A 15738-nucleotide genomic window follows, 5' to 3' on the forward strand; every position below is an offset into this window, starting at 1 on the left:
GAGCCACACAGCTGCTGTGGAAAAGGTGCTGGTTTAATGCTGAAGCCCAGTCTCGAGCAAGCCCTGTGACAACACAGTACTTGAGGTGACTGTACCCAAACCAGAGTCCTGTCCCCCTTGCCCCAGGCTCAGCTGTGCTTGTTGATGTGGCGTGAATGAGCATGCACAGCCTCCACAAAGGCACCAACGTGCTCTGGATTCATGTCAGGATAGAGGCCATGGCCCAAGTTGGCAATGTAGCGTTGGGTCCCGAAACCCTCCAGCATCTTCTTCACCAGGTCGCCAATCTTCTCCTGTAGGCACAATGGGAAATCATGCGTCAGCCCTAGGCAGCCCAGGGTATTCCATACCCCCCAGGACCCCAGTCAGCCTAGGGCATTGATGGGACATGAACCAGCACTGCAGATAGGGAAAATGAGGCTTGAGGCCTTTAACATGGGCTGGAACTAGCCTCTGATGCTGGTGATGACCATGGCTCACCTTGGGTGCATAGAGAGCACAAGGATCCAGGTTCCCTTGCAGGGTGACGTCTTTCCCTGTCTGTGCACTGCAGCAGGAAGAAAGGTGAGGTGTGTGCGGTGCAGAGGCTGGGGGCAGCCAGGTGCCTGCAGCCCCCAGCACAGGGCACACAGGACCATCAGTGCATAGGAGGAGGTCAGGGTATTTGGCCTAGGGTGCTGCCCAAACATTTCAGTGCTCTGCCAGACTTACCGAGCTTCCTGGGGCCGGATAGTCCAATCAAGACCAACCACCTCGTAACCAGCGTGGGCCAGGTCACGTAGTGCGTAGTGCGCGTCCTTTGCAAAGATGATCTGGGGAGGGAGGAGATGGGCAGTAATGCCTTCATGGGCCCAGGCTTTCTCCCTGGGCTAGACCAAGGGAAGCAGGTACCAGCAGATGCATCCCTCTCCAACAGACCCCAGATGCCAGAGTCGATTCAGGCAGCACCAACTCACCATGGGCACCAGGGGCAGCGCCTCCTCTTTCAACTTGCTCTTGACAGCCTGGGCGATGTCTCGGATGTAAGGCAGGGCAAAGGTCTCAAACTGCTCTGGGCCCAGGTGCCCAGCATGGGACTCAAAAAGCTGAAGTGCCTGCCAGGGACATGAGGCTGAGAGCACCACACCTCAGTTCCTTCTGCACCTCCCAGAAGCTGGACCCTCTCTGCTCCATCCCTAATCCCTGCCTTCCTGCCTGGCCCTGCCCCCATGCCCCAGGACACACCTGTGCTCCAGCAGCCACCTGGCCCACCAAGTAGTCAATGATGACATCAGCCAGCAGCCGCAGCAATCGGTGGCTTGCCTCGGGGTGACGGTAGAGCCAGCTCTTTGCCTTGGCCATTGTAGTGGAGCCACCACCTTCAATCATGTAGGACATGAGTGTCCACTGTGGGAAGGAGAGGAGTAGAGTGAGGAGGTTGCTGGAGACAGAATAAGATGTGAGATGCTGGGCACAGTGCTGAAGGCAGTACCCATGAGAACCTCAGAGCATGGGGCACAACTAACTGCTGCTGTATTGAATGTCTGTCACCTATGTACTCCTATAGCATCCACTGCTTTGGAGATGTTGTGGCCAGTGGCACCCCAGAAGAAAGAGGAGAAAAAGCCCTGCTAGGAAGCCCATATGGAGAAGCCACATCACTTACAGGTGCCCCAGAAAAGCCAATGAGGGGCACCTTGCCCTCTAGGCTGTGTCGTGTCAGCGTGATGGCCTGAAAGACGTAACCTAGCTCTGCAGTCACATCCACTTTCTGTCGCAGTTTCAGCAGATCCTCCACCTCCTTCAGGGGCTCTGTGAACGTGGGTCCTTTACCAGGGACCATGACAACCTCCATGCCCAGTGCCTAGGGACAGGGAAGAACGGAAGAAGGAGTGAGGTGGTCTCAAACCCAGACCAAATTCTAGCTGCTACTCCCCATTACCAGTCATGGCTCTCACCTGGGGCACCACTAAGATATCAGAGAAGATGATAGCAGCATCCAGGGGGTATCGTCTGAGTGGCTGTGTAGAGGAAGAAGCAGTATTAACCAGGGACTAGGACTCCCTCCCCATGGAGGACCTGGACAGACACAGGGCAGTGAGATCCCCAAGGGCTGCACAACTTACTGGAGTCACCCAAGGTGGTCAGACCCAAAGTTTCTCCCCATCTCCATCTGGGCTGGGAGAGGAGACGCACTGACCCCCGCCTTGAGGGATTCTCACCTGCAGCGTCAGCTCACAGCACAGTTTGGGGCTCCGGCAAGTGGCAAAAAAATCCTGCGCTGCTCGGGTCTCCCGAAACTCTGCAAGGGACCGGCAGCAGCATTACAGGGTGCACGCCAGGTCCCTCTCCCCAATCCTTCCTTACACATCCCCACTTGCTCACCGGGGAGGTAGCGCCCTGCCTGCCGCATGCACCACACCGGGGTGTGCTCGGTCTCCTCCCCGCGTGCTGCTCGCAGGAACGTGTCATTCTTCAGCTTGGGGAAGCCCTTGGGGCTGTGGACAAATGAGCAGATAGGGTTGTCACCCACGAGGGGGCCGAGTGTCCTGCCAGATCCCTGCGACGCAACGTGTCACAATGTTGTGTTCCCACTCCCCGGCTGGAGAGGCAAAGGCTTGCGGTCAGCTGTGACAAACGTGACAAATGCTCCCCCCCATCACGGTTTAGTGCCTCTTCCTGCACAGGATCGCAGGGCCCTCCCGGAGAGAGGCAGTGCCCGCGAGATTAAGTTATCAGGGGCCGCAATTGCTCCTGCTTGGAGAGATTCGGGGCCAGTGGGGCACGGGGATGGGCAGCCCTGCCACCGGGGTCCTCTTCCTTATCTGTGCTGTGCAGCCCCTGAGACACAGGCACCGGCCGAGATGGCAACCACCTATCCTCAGCCGCGGGGGGCTGCTAGGGTCCGGCCTGCCCCTGAGACGGGAACCCCAGGCAGCCGTGTGGGACGGCCAGCGCCATCCTGATGTGACAGTCGGGGGCGACTGGACAAAGTCCTCAGAACATCCAGTGTGAGAGCAGTGACTTCACTGCCACATCGGTGGCCCTGCTGATCCATCCCAGCACAGGATCACTATCTTCAGTGCCTCCTCAGTGCAGGACCAGCCTCCCAACATCCCACCAGTGACCCCATTGCAGGACATTGACGCCGGCAGAGTATTCCCAGGGCCACGCCAGTTCCCATTACAGGAGCACCGAGCATTACGCTAGAGCACCGTGTCCAGGGACACATCAGTGTCCCTCATGCGGGATGCGCTGTCCTCCCCAGTGCCGGTTACTCACAGGAGTCGCTCGCCGCCCTCCATTCTCCTGCTCCGTTCCACCTGCCCCACCGCTGCCTCCCCGGTCGGCGTGGCCCGCCCCGGCCCGCCCCGGCCCGCCCCCGGCCCGCCCCTCCGGCTCCGCCATCTTGTCGTGGTCCCGCCTCTCCGCATGCCGCCATCCTGTTCAGCTTCCCGCTTCTCCGTACGCCGCCATCTTGCCCTGCCTCTCGTCCCTCCGTACACGGTACGGGTGCCGCCATCTTGCCCTACGTCCGCCCCACCGGGCGCCGCCATCTTGCCCTCTCGGCGGGCGGGGTTTGCCGTAAACCCGCGAGTAGCGACCCCGCAGGTGCGGGGGTTCGGTCGCTGCCTGCCGGCCAGGGTAGCCGGTGCGCGATGCGTGCGGGCGGGGAAGCGCCGCACCAGGTGCTGGGCCGCCTGCGGTTCCTGCTGCAGTGCAGCGAGTGCTTCCGCCGCGCCCGGGCGCTGCCCGCCGCGCTCTGCTACGTGCCGCGGGAGGTGCAGTACAAGATCTGCAAAGACCCCGCCGCCGCCCCCGCCGCCCGCAGCCTGCTCAGCGTGTGGGACAGCCCGGGGCCGGCGCGGGGCGGCAAGCGGGCGGCGCGGACCACCATCGAGGTGCGGAAAGGCGGCTGCCTCCGTGCCACCGGCGAGGAGTACTGCAACGGTGCCGGGCTCTGGGTTAAGCTCAGCAAGGTAACGTCGTGGGGCTGGGAGGCCGCCGCGGCCTGTTCTGCCTGCGGAGGGGCCTGTCCGTCCCCTGACGTAAGCTGCCGGTCCCCCGCAGGAGCAGCTGGAGGAGTACCGGAGCGGCTGCGAGCTAGAGGAGGGTTGGGTGCTGGTGTGCAAACACGCCGACGGTGGGGACCGGCTGGTGCCGGTGGAGTCCACGGAGCGGATCCAGCGGCAGCAGCAGCTTTTTGGGGTGGACTACAAACCCGTCATCAGGTGCGGGGCCACCGGTCTTTCCCTCGGTGTCGCTGGTCCTGGCTTCCCCGGCTCCCCCTGTCAGGGCGGTGAGCAGGGAAGCGCTCATCCCCTCGTTCACCCAGGCCCAACTGCCTGGGGTTTCAGTGCGCAGCCCCTCAGTCGTTCCTGCCCTGGACAGAAGAGGCCCTACCCGGCTGGCTACTTTCTCCATGGAAGTGAGGCAATAGGGATGCCAGATACGGAGTTAACTGTGTTGGGCTTGGCCGCTGCACTTGTCACTTGCTTAGCGGGGTGTGGGCTGGAAGTAGAGATGGTTGGAAGAGAAAGGGTGATGGTGAGGCTGGGGATGATGGAGTGTGGAGGAGCTTTGAACCCAAACCTTTCTCATCCAGCTACTCTTTGATCACCATCTCCTTTCTCTCAGGATTTTCTCACTCTCTTCCTTTGGGTTGTTTCAGATGGGAGCAGGTGGTGGATCTGACATACTCCCTGCGCCTTGGAGCGAAACCCAAGCCCATGGAGCAGGATGAGGCTGCAGTAGAGAAGCTTCGGTATGAGCTGATTCCTAGCTTCTGCTTTGGTTGGGTGCAAGCCACTGTCTCTCCCTGGCTGCTCAGACAGCTGTCTCCTGAAAACTAGGGAGGGAGAGGGGGAAGACAGGAGCGAGGAACAGCTGTACTTGGCACAATCTTGTCCTAGATAAGCCTACAGAAAGCAGAAAACAGGGCAAGACCAAGGCAAACAGGACATTGACTTGCCTTCCCTGATCCATTAACCAAGATGCCTCTGGCTCTCAGGACCCATTAATCCCTTTTCCCTGGTAGATACGTGCCCCCAACATGGACTTATGAATGTGATGAAGACCTAGTGCATTTCCTGTATGATCACATTGGGAAGGAGGATGAGAACTTGGGCAGCGTCAAGCAGTATGTGGACAGCATCGATGTCTCGTCTTACACGGTGCGTTAAGGTTGCATCAGCCCTGTGTGCCGTGGGAGCGTGGATGATGCTTAGTGCACTGAGCTGGGCTGTGTTGGAGAATGTGTGAGAGAAGCCTGAGAAGCATGTAGCATATTGGGTAATGTGGCCCCCAGAGGGACTGTTGTTTGGGAAGCACATGCTAGTATTAGTTGCTAAATTGATTTTTTGTGTTTGATGTTCTGTGCTGTGTGTGTGACCCTAGAGGGTCTTGCGGGGTCAGCCCTAGTGTCCTGTGTGTTACGTCCTCCCTGTGTCTACCCACAGCCCAGCAAATGAAACAGGACAGTTTGACGCCCTCTGGCTCTTAAGATTCCTGATGAGAGTAACCACTAAGAGAAAGTTAATCCTACCCCCATCTCATCTTCCTTTCATTCACTCCTCTCTTCCAGGAGGACTTCAATGTGTCATGCTTGACCGACAGCCATGCTGACACGTACTGGGAGAGTGATGGGTCCCAGGGCCAGCACTGGGTGCGGCTCAACATGAAGAAAGGCACCATTGTCAAGTGAGCACCTCCCTCCTGCTTACTGTCTTGCAGCTGAGGCAAACCCTGCAGCCCCTGTTCTCTTCATGAGTCTCTCATGGCCCAGATTTGCCCTGTGCTCCCTGCCCCTCAGCTCTGGCTCAGGGTTTGAAAGGGTCATAGCATTTTCACAGATACCTGGGGATCTCAGCACCAGCTGCATGTGCTTCATAACAAGCGATGAGGAGAGCAGCGATGGGTGTTCAGATGCAGTTACCTTCTGCTCATTTCATTCTTCCTTTTGCAGGAAGCTCCTGCTGACAGTGGATACCACTGATGAGAACTTCATGCCCAAGCGAGTTGCTGTGTACGGGGGCGAGGGGGACAATCTGAAGAAATTGAATGATGTCGGCATTGATGAGTGAGTGGATGGAGGTGAAGAAGGTAGTGTGACCCTTGCAGGGGCTAGAGGTGCTGGACACACTGACCCTAAGCAGTTGTGGCAATACCAGCCTGGCTTAAGAGGCCTAGGGACAGGCATTTTGCATTTCTGCATTTTGGGTCCGCTGCCAACAACAGTAGCAGATGGCACAATTGTTAGGCCTGTCCTTATCTGATTGTGGAACACATTGTGCTCATGTCACCTGGGTCTGAGGCACCAGCAGGTTCAGGTATTCAGCAGAGTCCATATTGTGGTTAACTGGGTCTGTGTTCCCAGCACAGGCTCCTGTTTCAAAAGATGCAAACCTCTTCCCTTACAAGTGGATTTTGGCAGCATGGAAGAGGGAACAGCTCTGCATCCCTTGTCTGTGTTTGCAGGAGTTACATTGGGGATGTCTGCGTCCTTGAGGATATGACAACACACCTGCCTGTCATTGAGATCCGGATTGTGGAGTGCAGAGGTAGGACTGGGTGTTATGGCCATGTATATAAAGCACCTCTGTGATACTGTATGTTAGGAGTTTGTTCCTGTGGCTGGTATTTCTTGGCCCTGTGGGCTGTTTCACACAAGTGGCAGAGGAACCACGTGAAACTCCAGGGAGGGGCTGGAAGTTTGCAAGCTCTCAACTTTCATCATACCTCTCTCTGCCTTTAATAGTTTTATTTAATTCTTTTTTCTCTGTAAATGCCCCACTGCTTCTTCACAGAGGCATTGTAGGCTGTCAGTACCCAGCCTTGGAGCCAGTGGAGTGGGTCACATTTGTAGTGCCTTTGTTACAGACCTCTCATGCAGGAGGGCTTGCTTTGTCATGGTCTTAGCATATTATCCATGGTCTTCCTTCTCACTTGGCAGATGATGGGATTGATGTTCGCCTCCGAGGCATCAAAATCAAATCCTCTCGACAGAGGGACTTGGGGCTGAGTGCTGACATGTTCCAGCTGCCCAATCTAGTGCGCTACCCTCGCCTGGAAGGGACAGACCCTGACCTGCTGTACCGACGGGCCGTGCTCATTCAAAGGTACTACCCGGAGGGGCTGGTATTGCCTGCAGGGATTGGTGCCATCTCCAGCTGTATAAAGCTGTGTGACTCCCCTTGGGACCAGCGTCCTAGATGCTGGGGGAAATAGCAGGGTAATTAGGGAACTAAGTGGGCTTCCTCTGTACTTGCAGAGGAATTTTGCAGCTCAAATTCAGTGCGTTGTTCATCTCAAGCACAGCATATCTGCTCCGTGTGTCTGCAAGGTCCCTGCAGTGCCAAGGGAGTGGGATTTTAGTACCAAAAGCTCTGTGATGTAAAAGACCTTGGGTTTGGATCAGTTGTTACTTTTCTGTTTGTGTCTTGGAGTACTCGGTCTGGAACAGGCTTGTGCAGATCCTTGTCCCATCTCTGTCACAATACCTTCTTTGGGATTTAGGTTCATCAAGCTCCTGGACAGTGTCCTTCATCACTTGGTGCCTGCCTGGGACCACACTGTTGGCACGTTCAGCAAACTCAAGGTGAGTGATTCCCTCTGTGTCTTGTGGAGCCTCAGTTTGGCAAGGGGATTGCACTTGGGCAGTGGTGAAGGAGGCAGTCAGGGCTTGTTGCTTTAAAGCAGCTCAAGGACTGAGCTCAGTTTATTAAAGCTGTGAAAGATGATCTTGTTTAGAGGCTAATTTCCTGCTAAAATGCTGATGTGGAAAGGTGGCTGTAGGGTAACAAGTAGAATCAAGTGAGAACACTTCACCCTCTAAAGGATTTGGACCATAGCAGCACTGGGCATGTGAGCTGGACACGTATCTTTTCTGAGATCTCAGCCCAGGACACTCTGTTCTTGCACTTGCTGCCAGCAGCGTTGAGCTGGCCGTGTCCAAACAGCAGAGCTTTTACCAGTAATTTCTTCTTGGCTTTATTAAGTTTATTTCCATCTTTCTCACAAGAGTGAGTTTGTCCCTCCAGTTTTCTGCTTCCTTACATTCTATCCCAGAATACATGTGCCAGACATTGCTGGGGTAGCCCCATTTCATGTGTTTCCAGCCCTGGTATCAGAAAGCACTGTAATTCCTGTGTTGGCTCAACACAGCACCCAAAGCACTTAAGGAATCCGGTTTGTTTAGAGAAACTTGCTTTGATTACGAACAGGAGGGCTAGTAAGACATTCTGGTGAGAGTGAAGGAGGGTCCCAGCATCAGATAATGACTGATGGAGAGAGAACTGGATTTGAACCAGAAAACAAAATCTTTCAGAGGCAGAGGTGGAGCAAATGTGTCAAAGAGAATGTGTCTTTGTGTGGAAGGCAGTGGCCCTGGGAAGGGGAAAGACCTGGCGGTGCAGTGGCTTCAGTGGGAAGTAGATGGCGCGTTTTGGACAGTGGTGGCTTCTGACATTTTGGACATACCCATTGGCAGCATATCAAGCAGTTCTTGCTGCTGTCCAAGAGGCGCACAGCTCTCATTACCCAGTGTCTGAAGGACTCGGAGACCAGCAAGCCCAATTTCATGCCGCGGCTCTATATTAACCGACGCCTGGCTATGGAGCACAGAGACAACCCTGCCCTGGACCCCAGCTGCAAGAATGCTGTCTTCACCCAGGTACTGTCCCTCCTGGAAGGGTCCCTGCCACTCTGGAGAGAATGAGGCCTCCCAAAACTGAAATAAACCACAAAGGGGTGGGTGGAAGGGACAGCCTGGAGGTGGAGATACCTGGAGTCTTCAAGGCCTCTTCGTATGACTCAGGCTCTACAATTGCATATGCCGATGATCCCATATCCAGGAATAACTTCTAGGAGGGATTTGTGATCTCTGAGTTGAAGTTTATCCTGGATGCTCTCTCTGGCATGTTGCTAATCCAGAACATAACAGTCTCATTACACTAGAAGGGCAGCAAAGAATTCCTGTGTGACAACAATAATGCAGCCGCGTACAGTCCTGTATTGTGGTTTTGAAGCAACATTGATCTTCCTATTGTCATTCTCTCCCTGCCTCTAAAAGATCTATTACTCTGTGTGCATGAACAGCCCAGACTGTTGTGAGGTTTAATATGTATCCAATATCTCTCAAGGCCGGAAACCTCCATGCAGTGGTTACCACTGTCATTTATATTCCCTTTCCAAACATAAAGGGCTGCTAGAGACCATTAAGAAATCAGCTTTAGTCAGTATTTAAAGGTTGGGGGCAAACCAAATTTCTTCTAATTTCCTGGCACTTGGCACCAGTTTCCCTGGAGAAGGGAAACCAGCCTTGATGATCTTTGTTTGTTGCAGGTGTATGAAGGCTTGAAACCTTCAGACAAGTTTGAAAAGCCTCTAGATTATAGGTGAGTGATGTCTGACTGAGGAACGGGATCATGCAGTTCTGGGAGCTATGTCCTCTGCCACAGCAGGGTGTTTTGGAAGCCTGTCTGTCCTGTGCTCTGGAGAGGGTTTTCTAGGGCAGGAGGCAGCTCAGCTGTGGGATCAGGGCCACGTCCCCAGGGTGTCATCTCCCTACTGAGGATGCAACTGTCTCTGGAAATTGAGATCTTATCCTGTCCTGAGCTCAGACTGGTCTACCCTAATTCCCTGATGTCCCTGCTGTGCTTGCTGCCTCCCCAGCATCTCCTTGGCTTTGAACATCGCCTCAGGCAATGCCTGGTTCTTCGCAGGTGGCCGTTGCGTTACGACCAGTGGTGGGAGTGCAAATTCATCGCAGAGGGCATCATTGACCAAGGTAGGGGCTGTGTGAGGCAAGAGTTTCCCTCAGCAGAGTTGGGGGGGTTGATGGGGTGACTCTCTTCCTGCAGTGGCTCTCAGATTTTTTTCACAGTACTACTGCCTGGGAAGGAGAGAGGGAAGGAGAGAGGTTGCCTTGTTTTGCTGTCTGTGGCTGTATCCCAGACGATAGAGTGCTGCTTGCTGGGATGGAGCCCAGACCTCCACTGGTCACTAACAGCAGCTTAGACAGTGCCAGTACTCCCTCTGACCGTCCTCCACAGGCCAGGCATGGATGTATTTCTCCTGTTTTATTTCCTCTGGTGCCCTAAGGCTCTGACAGGAACCTTCTGCTCAGCCCTGGGCCATGTTGGACATAACTGTGAGGGTCAGCAGAGTTTTCAGTTAACACCACTGAAAATGCCCTTCTTTTGGGGTTCCAGGTGGCGGCTTCCGGGACAGCCTGGCGGACATGTCGGAGGAGCTGTGTCCCAGCTCGGCAGACACCCCTGTGCCTCTTCCCTTCTTTGTGCGCACATCCAACCAGGTACTCTGGGTCAGGGTGTCTGGGTCAGATCTTTCCCTGCCTGGCAATGCAGTGCTGTCCCTATTCCCCTGCTGTATGCCACGGTCATACTTGCTTTCACTGATCCAGAGCTTCTTCTGGTGAAATGTTGGGCAGGTGGCTTTGTGGCATCTCATTTTGCAATATGCTGACAAGTGCCTGGCTGCTTGTCTTGCCAAAGGTGGATGTGGGGTTTAGCCCACTTCTGTTGTGAGAAGTGCCCATAGGTACTATGGGAGCAGAGTTTGTGGTGCTTCATGCTATGCTGAGATCGTGACTTGGAGTTTTGGCTCTCATTCCTGTAGGGCAATGGCACTGGGGAAGCCAGGGACATGTACGTACCGAACCCCTCCTGTAAAGACTTTGCAAAGTATGAGTGGATTGGGCAGATCATGGGAGCAGCTCTGAGGGGCAAGGAGTTTCTGGTAAGTTTTCAATCCTGTCCCTGTGCAGAGGCTTGCCACAAAGGGAGTCATTGGGCCCCTTCTGCAGCCTGTCCATGGAAGGACTCTGTGATCACAGACTGGGATAAAAGGTGTTTGGCAGGATTTGGGGCCAAGGGGTTGAGAGATTGCAGCCTGAGTTTTTGGAGATGCTACTGGGAGTTTGGGAGAAAATGATTGGTCTCTGCTCAACTATGGTGAGCTCTGTATGTGGACAGGGAGAGCAGAGAGGCTTCTCTGTGTCTGTACTGTTGAGCCCCTGCTCCATCCTTGGGGAGGTCTCCTTTCACAGATACTCACAAAATCCCTGTTCTCCTTCAGGTCCTGGCTCTTCCTGGCTTCGTATGGAAGCAATTAACAGGGGAGGAAGTCAGCTGGAGCAAGGACTTCCCTGCTGTGGACTCTGTGCTGGTGAGAGGATCTGGGAGGCTGTGCCTGTCCTATGCCTTATGGCACTCAGCTATCCTCATGTTGTACTTGCATCCTCCTGTGATGTCAAGAAACATGCAGGAAAAGGGCATTCTTAGCATTTAATGCATCCTACATCTGATTTAGAGATGTAGTCATGCTGACTACTGCTTCAAGCATACAATGACCCAGGGTCTGCCTTTGTCTGAGAAGGGAGAAGTTGAGGGCTCAGGCACATCACTGCTCACTGGGCATCTCTAACAAGCAATCCTTTGGGGCCTGGGCAGGTGAAGCTCCTGGATGTGATGGAAGTCATGGACAAAGACACCTTTGAGTTTAAATTTGGGAATGAGCTGACCTACACAACTGTGCTGAGTGACCAGCGCATGGTGGAGCTGATCCCCAACGGCAGCAGCACCGTGGTGCGCTATGAGGACCGCAGGGAATTCATCCGCCTGGTGCAGAAGGCTCGTCTGGAGGAGAGCAAGGAGCAGGTAACTGTCCCATATGATCAGTGGTCATTTTGTTGGCAGAGGCATATCCTCCTCAATCTGTTTCTGGTAAGGTGCATTGTGATTTGTGCCCCTGTGCTCATTAGTGCAGCAGCAGGCAGCTCTTTGTGGTGAGGTTCTGGAGCCCATGGAGTTGATGAGATGCAAATTGGCTCGAAGCAGCATGGGAGATGGGGGTTTATTCCCAGCTCTGACATGAGCTTCCTGAATGAACTGGGATGCATCTCTGCGGCATCCTGTTGCCTTTTTGAAGTTTCTTGGGGCATTTGCTCAGCAGCCACATGGCTTGCATCCAGTTGAGGCCCTAGGTTCAACCACAAGTTGGGGAAATGGGCAAGACCTGCTGCTTACCTGCCCTGTCTTTTCAGATCATGGCCATGCAGGCTGGGCTGCTGAAGGTGGTGCCCCAAGCTGTTCTTGACCTCCTCACCTGGCAAGAGCTGGAAAAAAAAGTCTGTGGAGACCCTGAAGTCACAGTTGATGCCCTCAGGAAGCTCAGTAAGTGAAGGGCTCTGCTGAAAACTTTTTCCTGGAGAACAAGACTGCCCTCTCTCCATGATGGGACAAGGAAAGGTGTGGGAGGCAAATATTAGCCTTTACAGTGAGCATGTGGACCTGTATGACTTCTTGCCTTCAGATGGGTGCTGACTGGGGCAGGGATGTCCCTTGTCTCCGTGCTGGGCCTTAATGTAGAGGCTGGGGCACCCATAGGCTGCCAGTATCTGAGCTTCTGTGAAGCCGAGATGTAGATCTGCTTTCTGGAAGGGGCCTGAATGCTGGTGTGCCTAGCACCTCAGGTCTTTATGTGCTCTACTAGCAGGCACCTAAAGGTTTCCTCCTGCACTGGCAAAAGACCTCTGAGTGCGCAGGGGAGGCTCAACTCTATTTTATCCAGGAGGAGCTTGGATCTTAAACAAAATCCTTTTCTGTGTTCTTCCTGCCAGCCCGATTTGAGGACTTTGAGCCACTGGACACCCGTGTTCAGTACTTCTGGGAAGCGCTCAACAACTTCACCAACGGTGAGTGATTTGCTCCATCCCTGTGTATCTTGTGCCATGAGAGCCCCTGCATGCTGGCTGGGAACTGGGAGGGTGAAACCATTCTCATTTTTGCCTGGGGAACAGATGGAAGCCAAGGAGAGCAAGCAGCTGAGCTGAAGGAATTGCTTGCTAGCGATAGGGTTACCTGCAGGTGGCTGTACTCCATCTCCCATCCCTCTAGGATCTGATGTCTTTGCTTTTCCTTCACAGAGGATCGCAGCCGCTTCCTCAGATTTGTCACTGGCAGAAGCCGCCTTCCAGCACGGATCTACATCTATCCAGACAAGATGGGGTGAGTCTGTTCTTCTGTCAGCTGCAAGGCTGACCATGCCTGTTGTCTGGTCTTCTCTGCCTCACTGGCCTGCTGGTTCTGACCAGTTTCTCACCTTCTCCCTAAGCTCTGAGACGACGGATGCTTTGCCAGAGTCGTCCACCTGCTCCAGCACCCTCTTCTTGCCCAACTATGCCACGTAAGTTCTGGTGCTTCCCTCCATCTGGGGGCCTGTGTGTCTGCGCTTTCTTCTTAACCTCAGTGCTGCCCCATAGGGCCCCATCCCTTTGCCACCCTTACATCCCCTCCCCTGTACCATGTGGCTGCTGCGATTGTCTCTGTGAGCAGCTGGTGAAGCACAGCCTCCATCTCAGAAAGCAGCTTGTCCTCTGGGCTGGTGAATGCAGCAATGGCAACTCCTTCTTGTCTGTTTTTTCTCTTTCCTCTCCCCCTCCTGCCATCCCTAGAGCCAAGGTCTGTGAAGAGAAGTTGCGCTACGCTGCCTATAACTGCGTGGCCATTGATACAGACATGAGTCCGTGGGAGGAGTGATGTTGCAGCCTGGCCAAGCAGCATGGACAATGGTTTGACAAAACCACACAGTGGGACGAGCTCCCTTGTCTCCCAGGATGTGTATATACAATAAACATAAAGGTGTGAAGCCTGGCTCCCAGCAGTGGTAACCAGGACCTCTTTGCACATGGAGATTTGGGTCTTCAGCAGGGTGGGAGCTAGCTTGAAGTGTAAATGTGATTGCAGTAATGAAACCCTGGCCCAGCCCTCATGCATCAGAAAGGTCTGGTGGACTTCTACAGTGCATTTCTTCTCCACATGTCCCTGTTGCAGCTCCACAACTCTCACTCCTCTCTGGCTGTGTTCTGCTCCAGAGGTGGGGTAGGGCCACAAAGTTGCATGACAGGTTACAACACAGGACAGTAAAATGTGAGCTGCTGCTGAGACCACAGGGATGCTCAGTGTATCCTAGCCTTAGTGTTCTGACCACATTCCCTTGACTTGTTCCTGCTCTTACCTGAGATCAGTGGAAATCAGGTTATTCATCTAGGTTTAAGAAGAAATGGAGCAGGATGGTGGCAGGTGCTGCAAGGGTGCCTCTGGCCAGCAGGTGTCACGACAGACCTGCTCAGCAGGACTGCAGGTGCTGTCAAGAAAGGTCTCCCATGCTTTTACATTGCATCAAGCCCCAGTACCTGTGACCACCAGTGGTTCCCCTGCACTCTTCACACAGCAGTGACTGATGGGGGAGCTACTTCCTTACAGGAGGTGGGAATTGTCTGCTTCCCTTCTGCTCTGTAGCTTTCAGTTCTCCATCCAGCATGCTGGTGGCCTAGCCTGAACATTCTCCCAGGCTCTTTGAGCCAGTGTGATACATTTCCCTGTTGGTGGCTGAGTCACTTCCTAGGGTGTCTGGTTTAAGCAGGCATGAGCAAGCTAGAGAAAGGACTTTGATCTGCTGGTTTAGCATTGGTTAGGAATGTTGGTGAAGGAGCCTTCAGCATCAAGCAGGGATTTGAAATGAGACATTTGGATGAAATTGATCCTGCTTTTTCCAGCCTTGATCATTTGCCTCTAGGGAAGATCAACAGGAGGTTATATTTATTGAGCAGAACTGGAAGTAGCAAGGAAAATGTTCGTGTCTGCTTGTGCTTTGTCATCTGGCAGGAGAATGTTGATTGGTGAGTGGCTCAGGGTCAGATGGATAAAATTGACTTAGTCTTTGGTGGAAGGATTTGCTGATGTCATCTATGTCTAAGGGCCAGCTGGGGCTGCTTGGGGTAACCAGCTGGGAAGAAATGGGCACCTCTGGCTGAGACATTTCCAGCAGGTGATCCCTGTCTCCCCTAGCCTTAGTGGCAGCAACTGCGGATGTCAGAGGGTAACTGAGCTAATTATGGAGGTACCCAGAGCAGCTCAGGTTTCTCACTGAGTGATAAGGTGCTTGGACAGCTCTATTTTCACTTGTCCATGCACACAGTCGTAGCCCTCTGTTATTAAGGGAGAGCTGATACGCAGGAGGATGCTGAGAGCACAGCCTGACTGAAGCAATGGGATCCTTCCCTAAAAGGATTGTGGCATCTCCATCTTTGGAAATGCTCAAGACTTGTCTTACAGCCCTGGGCAACCTGATTTTAACTTCCAGTCTTGCCCTGTTGACTTCAGGTCTAGGTCCTCCCTAACCTGAAGCACTTGATGACTGTGGAGTTACTGATGTTCGCTTCTTCTGCACTTCTCCACTATTCCAGCAAGGTCTTTTAGCCCCTGATTCTCTCACACTTTGGGTTTTGTTTCCTGCCATTAAGAGTGCTGCCCAAGGGCTTGTTGGAGCTCTGGTGTGAGTACTGGAGCTCTGGGGAAAGGATCTAGCTGGTAATGAGAATTTCTATTTAAAAAATACTTGAAGTAACAGGACCGTGGCCCTGGCAGGAAGGGAGCTCATCCAAGATGGTCCAGCTTTAACCTCTACAAATATATTGAGGGAAAACATTGGTTCACCATATATATAATTGTTTTACTGTGCATTTTGTGTTGTGGCCATATATGCATTGCAGAATGGCAGCAGCCACTGCTGTAGTGTTACACCAGGGTGTAGAGACCTGTGAAAGCCACTTGCAGCTGCAGGAAGAGCCCATCACTGCAGCGAGGTCTCAGCTGAGATCATTGAATGCATGGTCAGGGGATTGCATCAAACATGGCTTCTGAGCAGGGATGCCAAGATAAGCCACAGATCGTGCTG

At 53.7% G+C, this 15738-nt stretch overlaps 2 protein-coding genes across 4 annotated transcripts; one reads left to right on the forward strand and one right to left on the reverse strand.

Annotated features, from left to right (window-relative positions):
* On the reverse strand, positions 1-3502 carry UROD (uroporphyrinogen decarboxylase). The gene is given in 11 exon segments (XM_009901966.2): positions 1-293; positions 481-547; positions 712-812; positions 957-1094; positions 1225-1386; positions 1646-1843; positions 1938-2000; positions 2202-2281; positions 2365-2477; positions 3262-3433; positions 3436-3502. Coding segments are annotated over 11 exon segments (1326 nt in total). The 3' UTR covers positions 1-128.
* Positions 3503-3619: 117 nt separating this feature from the next.
* Positions 3620-14989, forward strand: HECTD3 (HECT domain E3 ubiquitin protein ligase 3). Of its 3 annotated transcripts, none has more exons than XM_054165016.1 (21): positions 3620-3959; positions 4051-4211; positions 4652-4748; positions 5022-5153; positions 5564-5679; positions 5945-6058; positions 6457-6539; positions 6932-7097; positions 7495-7576; positions 8468-8650; positions 9322-9374; positions 9702-9766; positions 10191-10294; positions 10618-10737; positions 11077-11166; positions 11451-11657; positions 12044-12173; positions 12620-12694; positions 12926-13007; positions 13114-13185; positions 13454-14989. In XM_054165016.1, exons 1-21 carry the CDS (start codon positions 3639-3641, stop codon positions 13536-13538), a joined length of 2538 nt encoding a protein of 845 aa, XP_054020991.1. In that variant the 5' UTR covers positions 3620-3638; the 3' UTR covers positions 13539-14989. The 3 variants fall into 3 exon arrangements, with proteins under 3 accessions (XP_054020991.1, XP_054020990.1, XP_054020993.1); XM_054165015.1 differs by having other exon boundaries at positions 4652-4744; positions 5018-5153; XM_054165018.1 differs by lacking the exon at positions 4051-4211 and having other exon boundaries at positions 3856-3959; positions 4652-4744; positions 5018-5153.
* The last annotated feature ends 749 nt before the right edge of the window (positions 14990-15738 follow it).

Source organism: Dryobates pubescens, chromosome 11 (genome assembly GCF_014839835.1).
Source record: "Dryobates pubescens isolate bDryPub1 chromosome 11, bDryPub1.pri, whole genome shotgun sequence".
Taxonomy (NCBI): Eukaryota; Metazoa; Chordata; class Aves; order Piciformes; family Picidae; genus Dryobates; species Dryobates pubescens.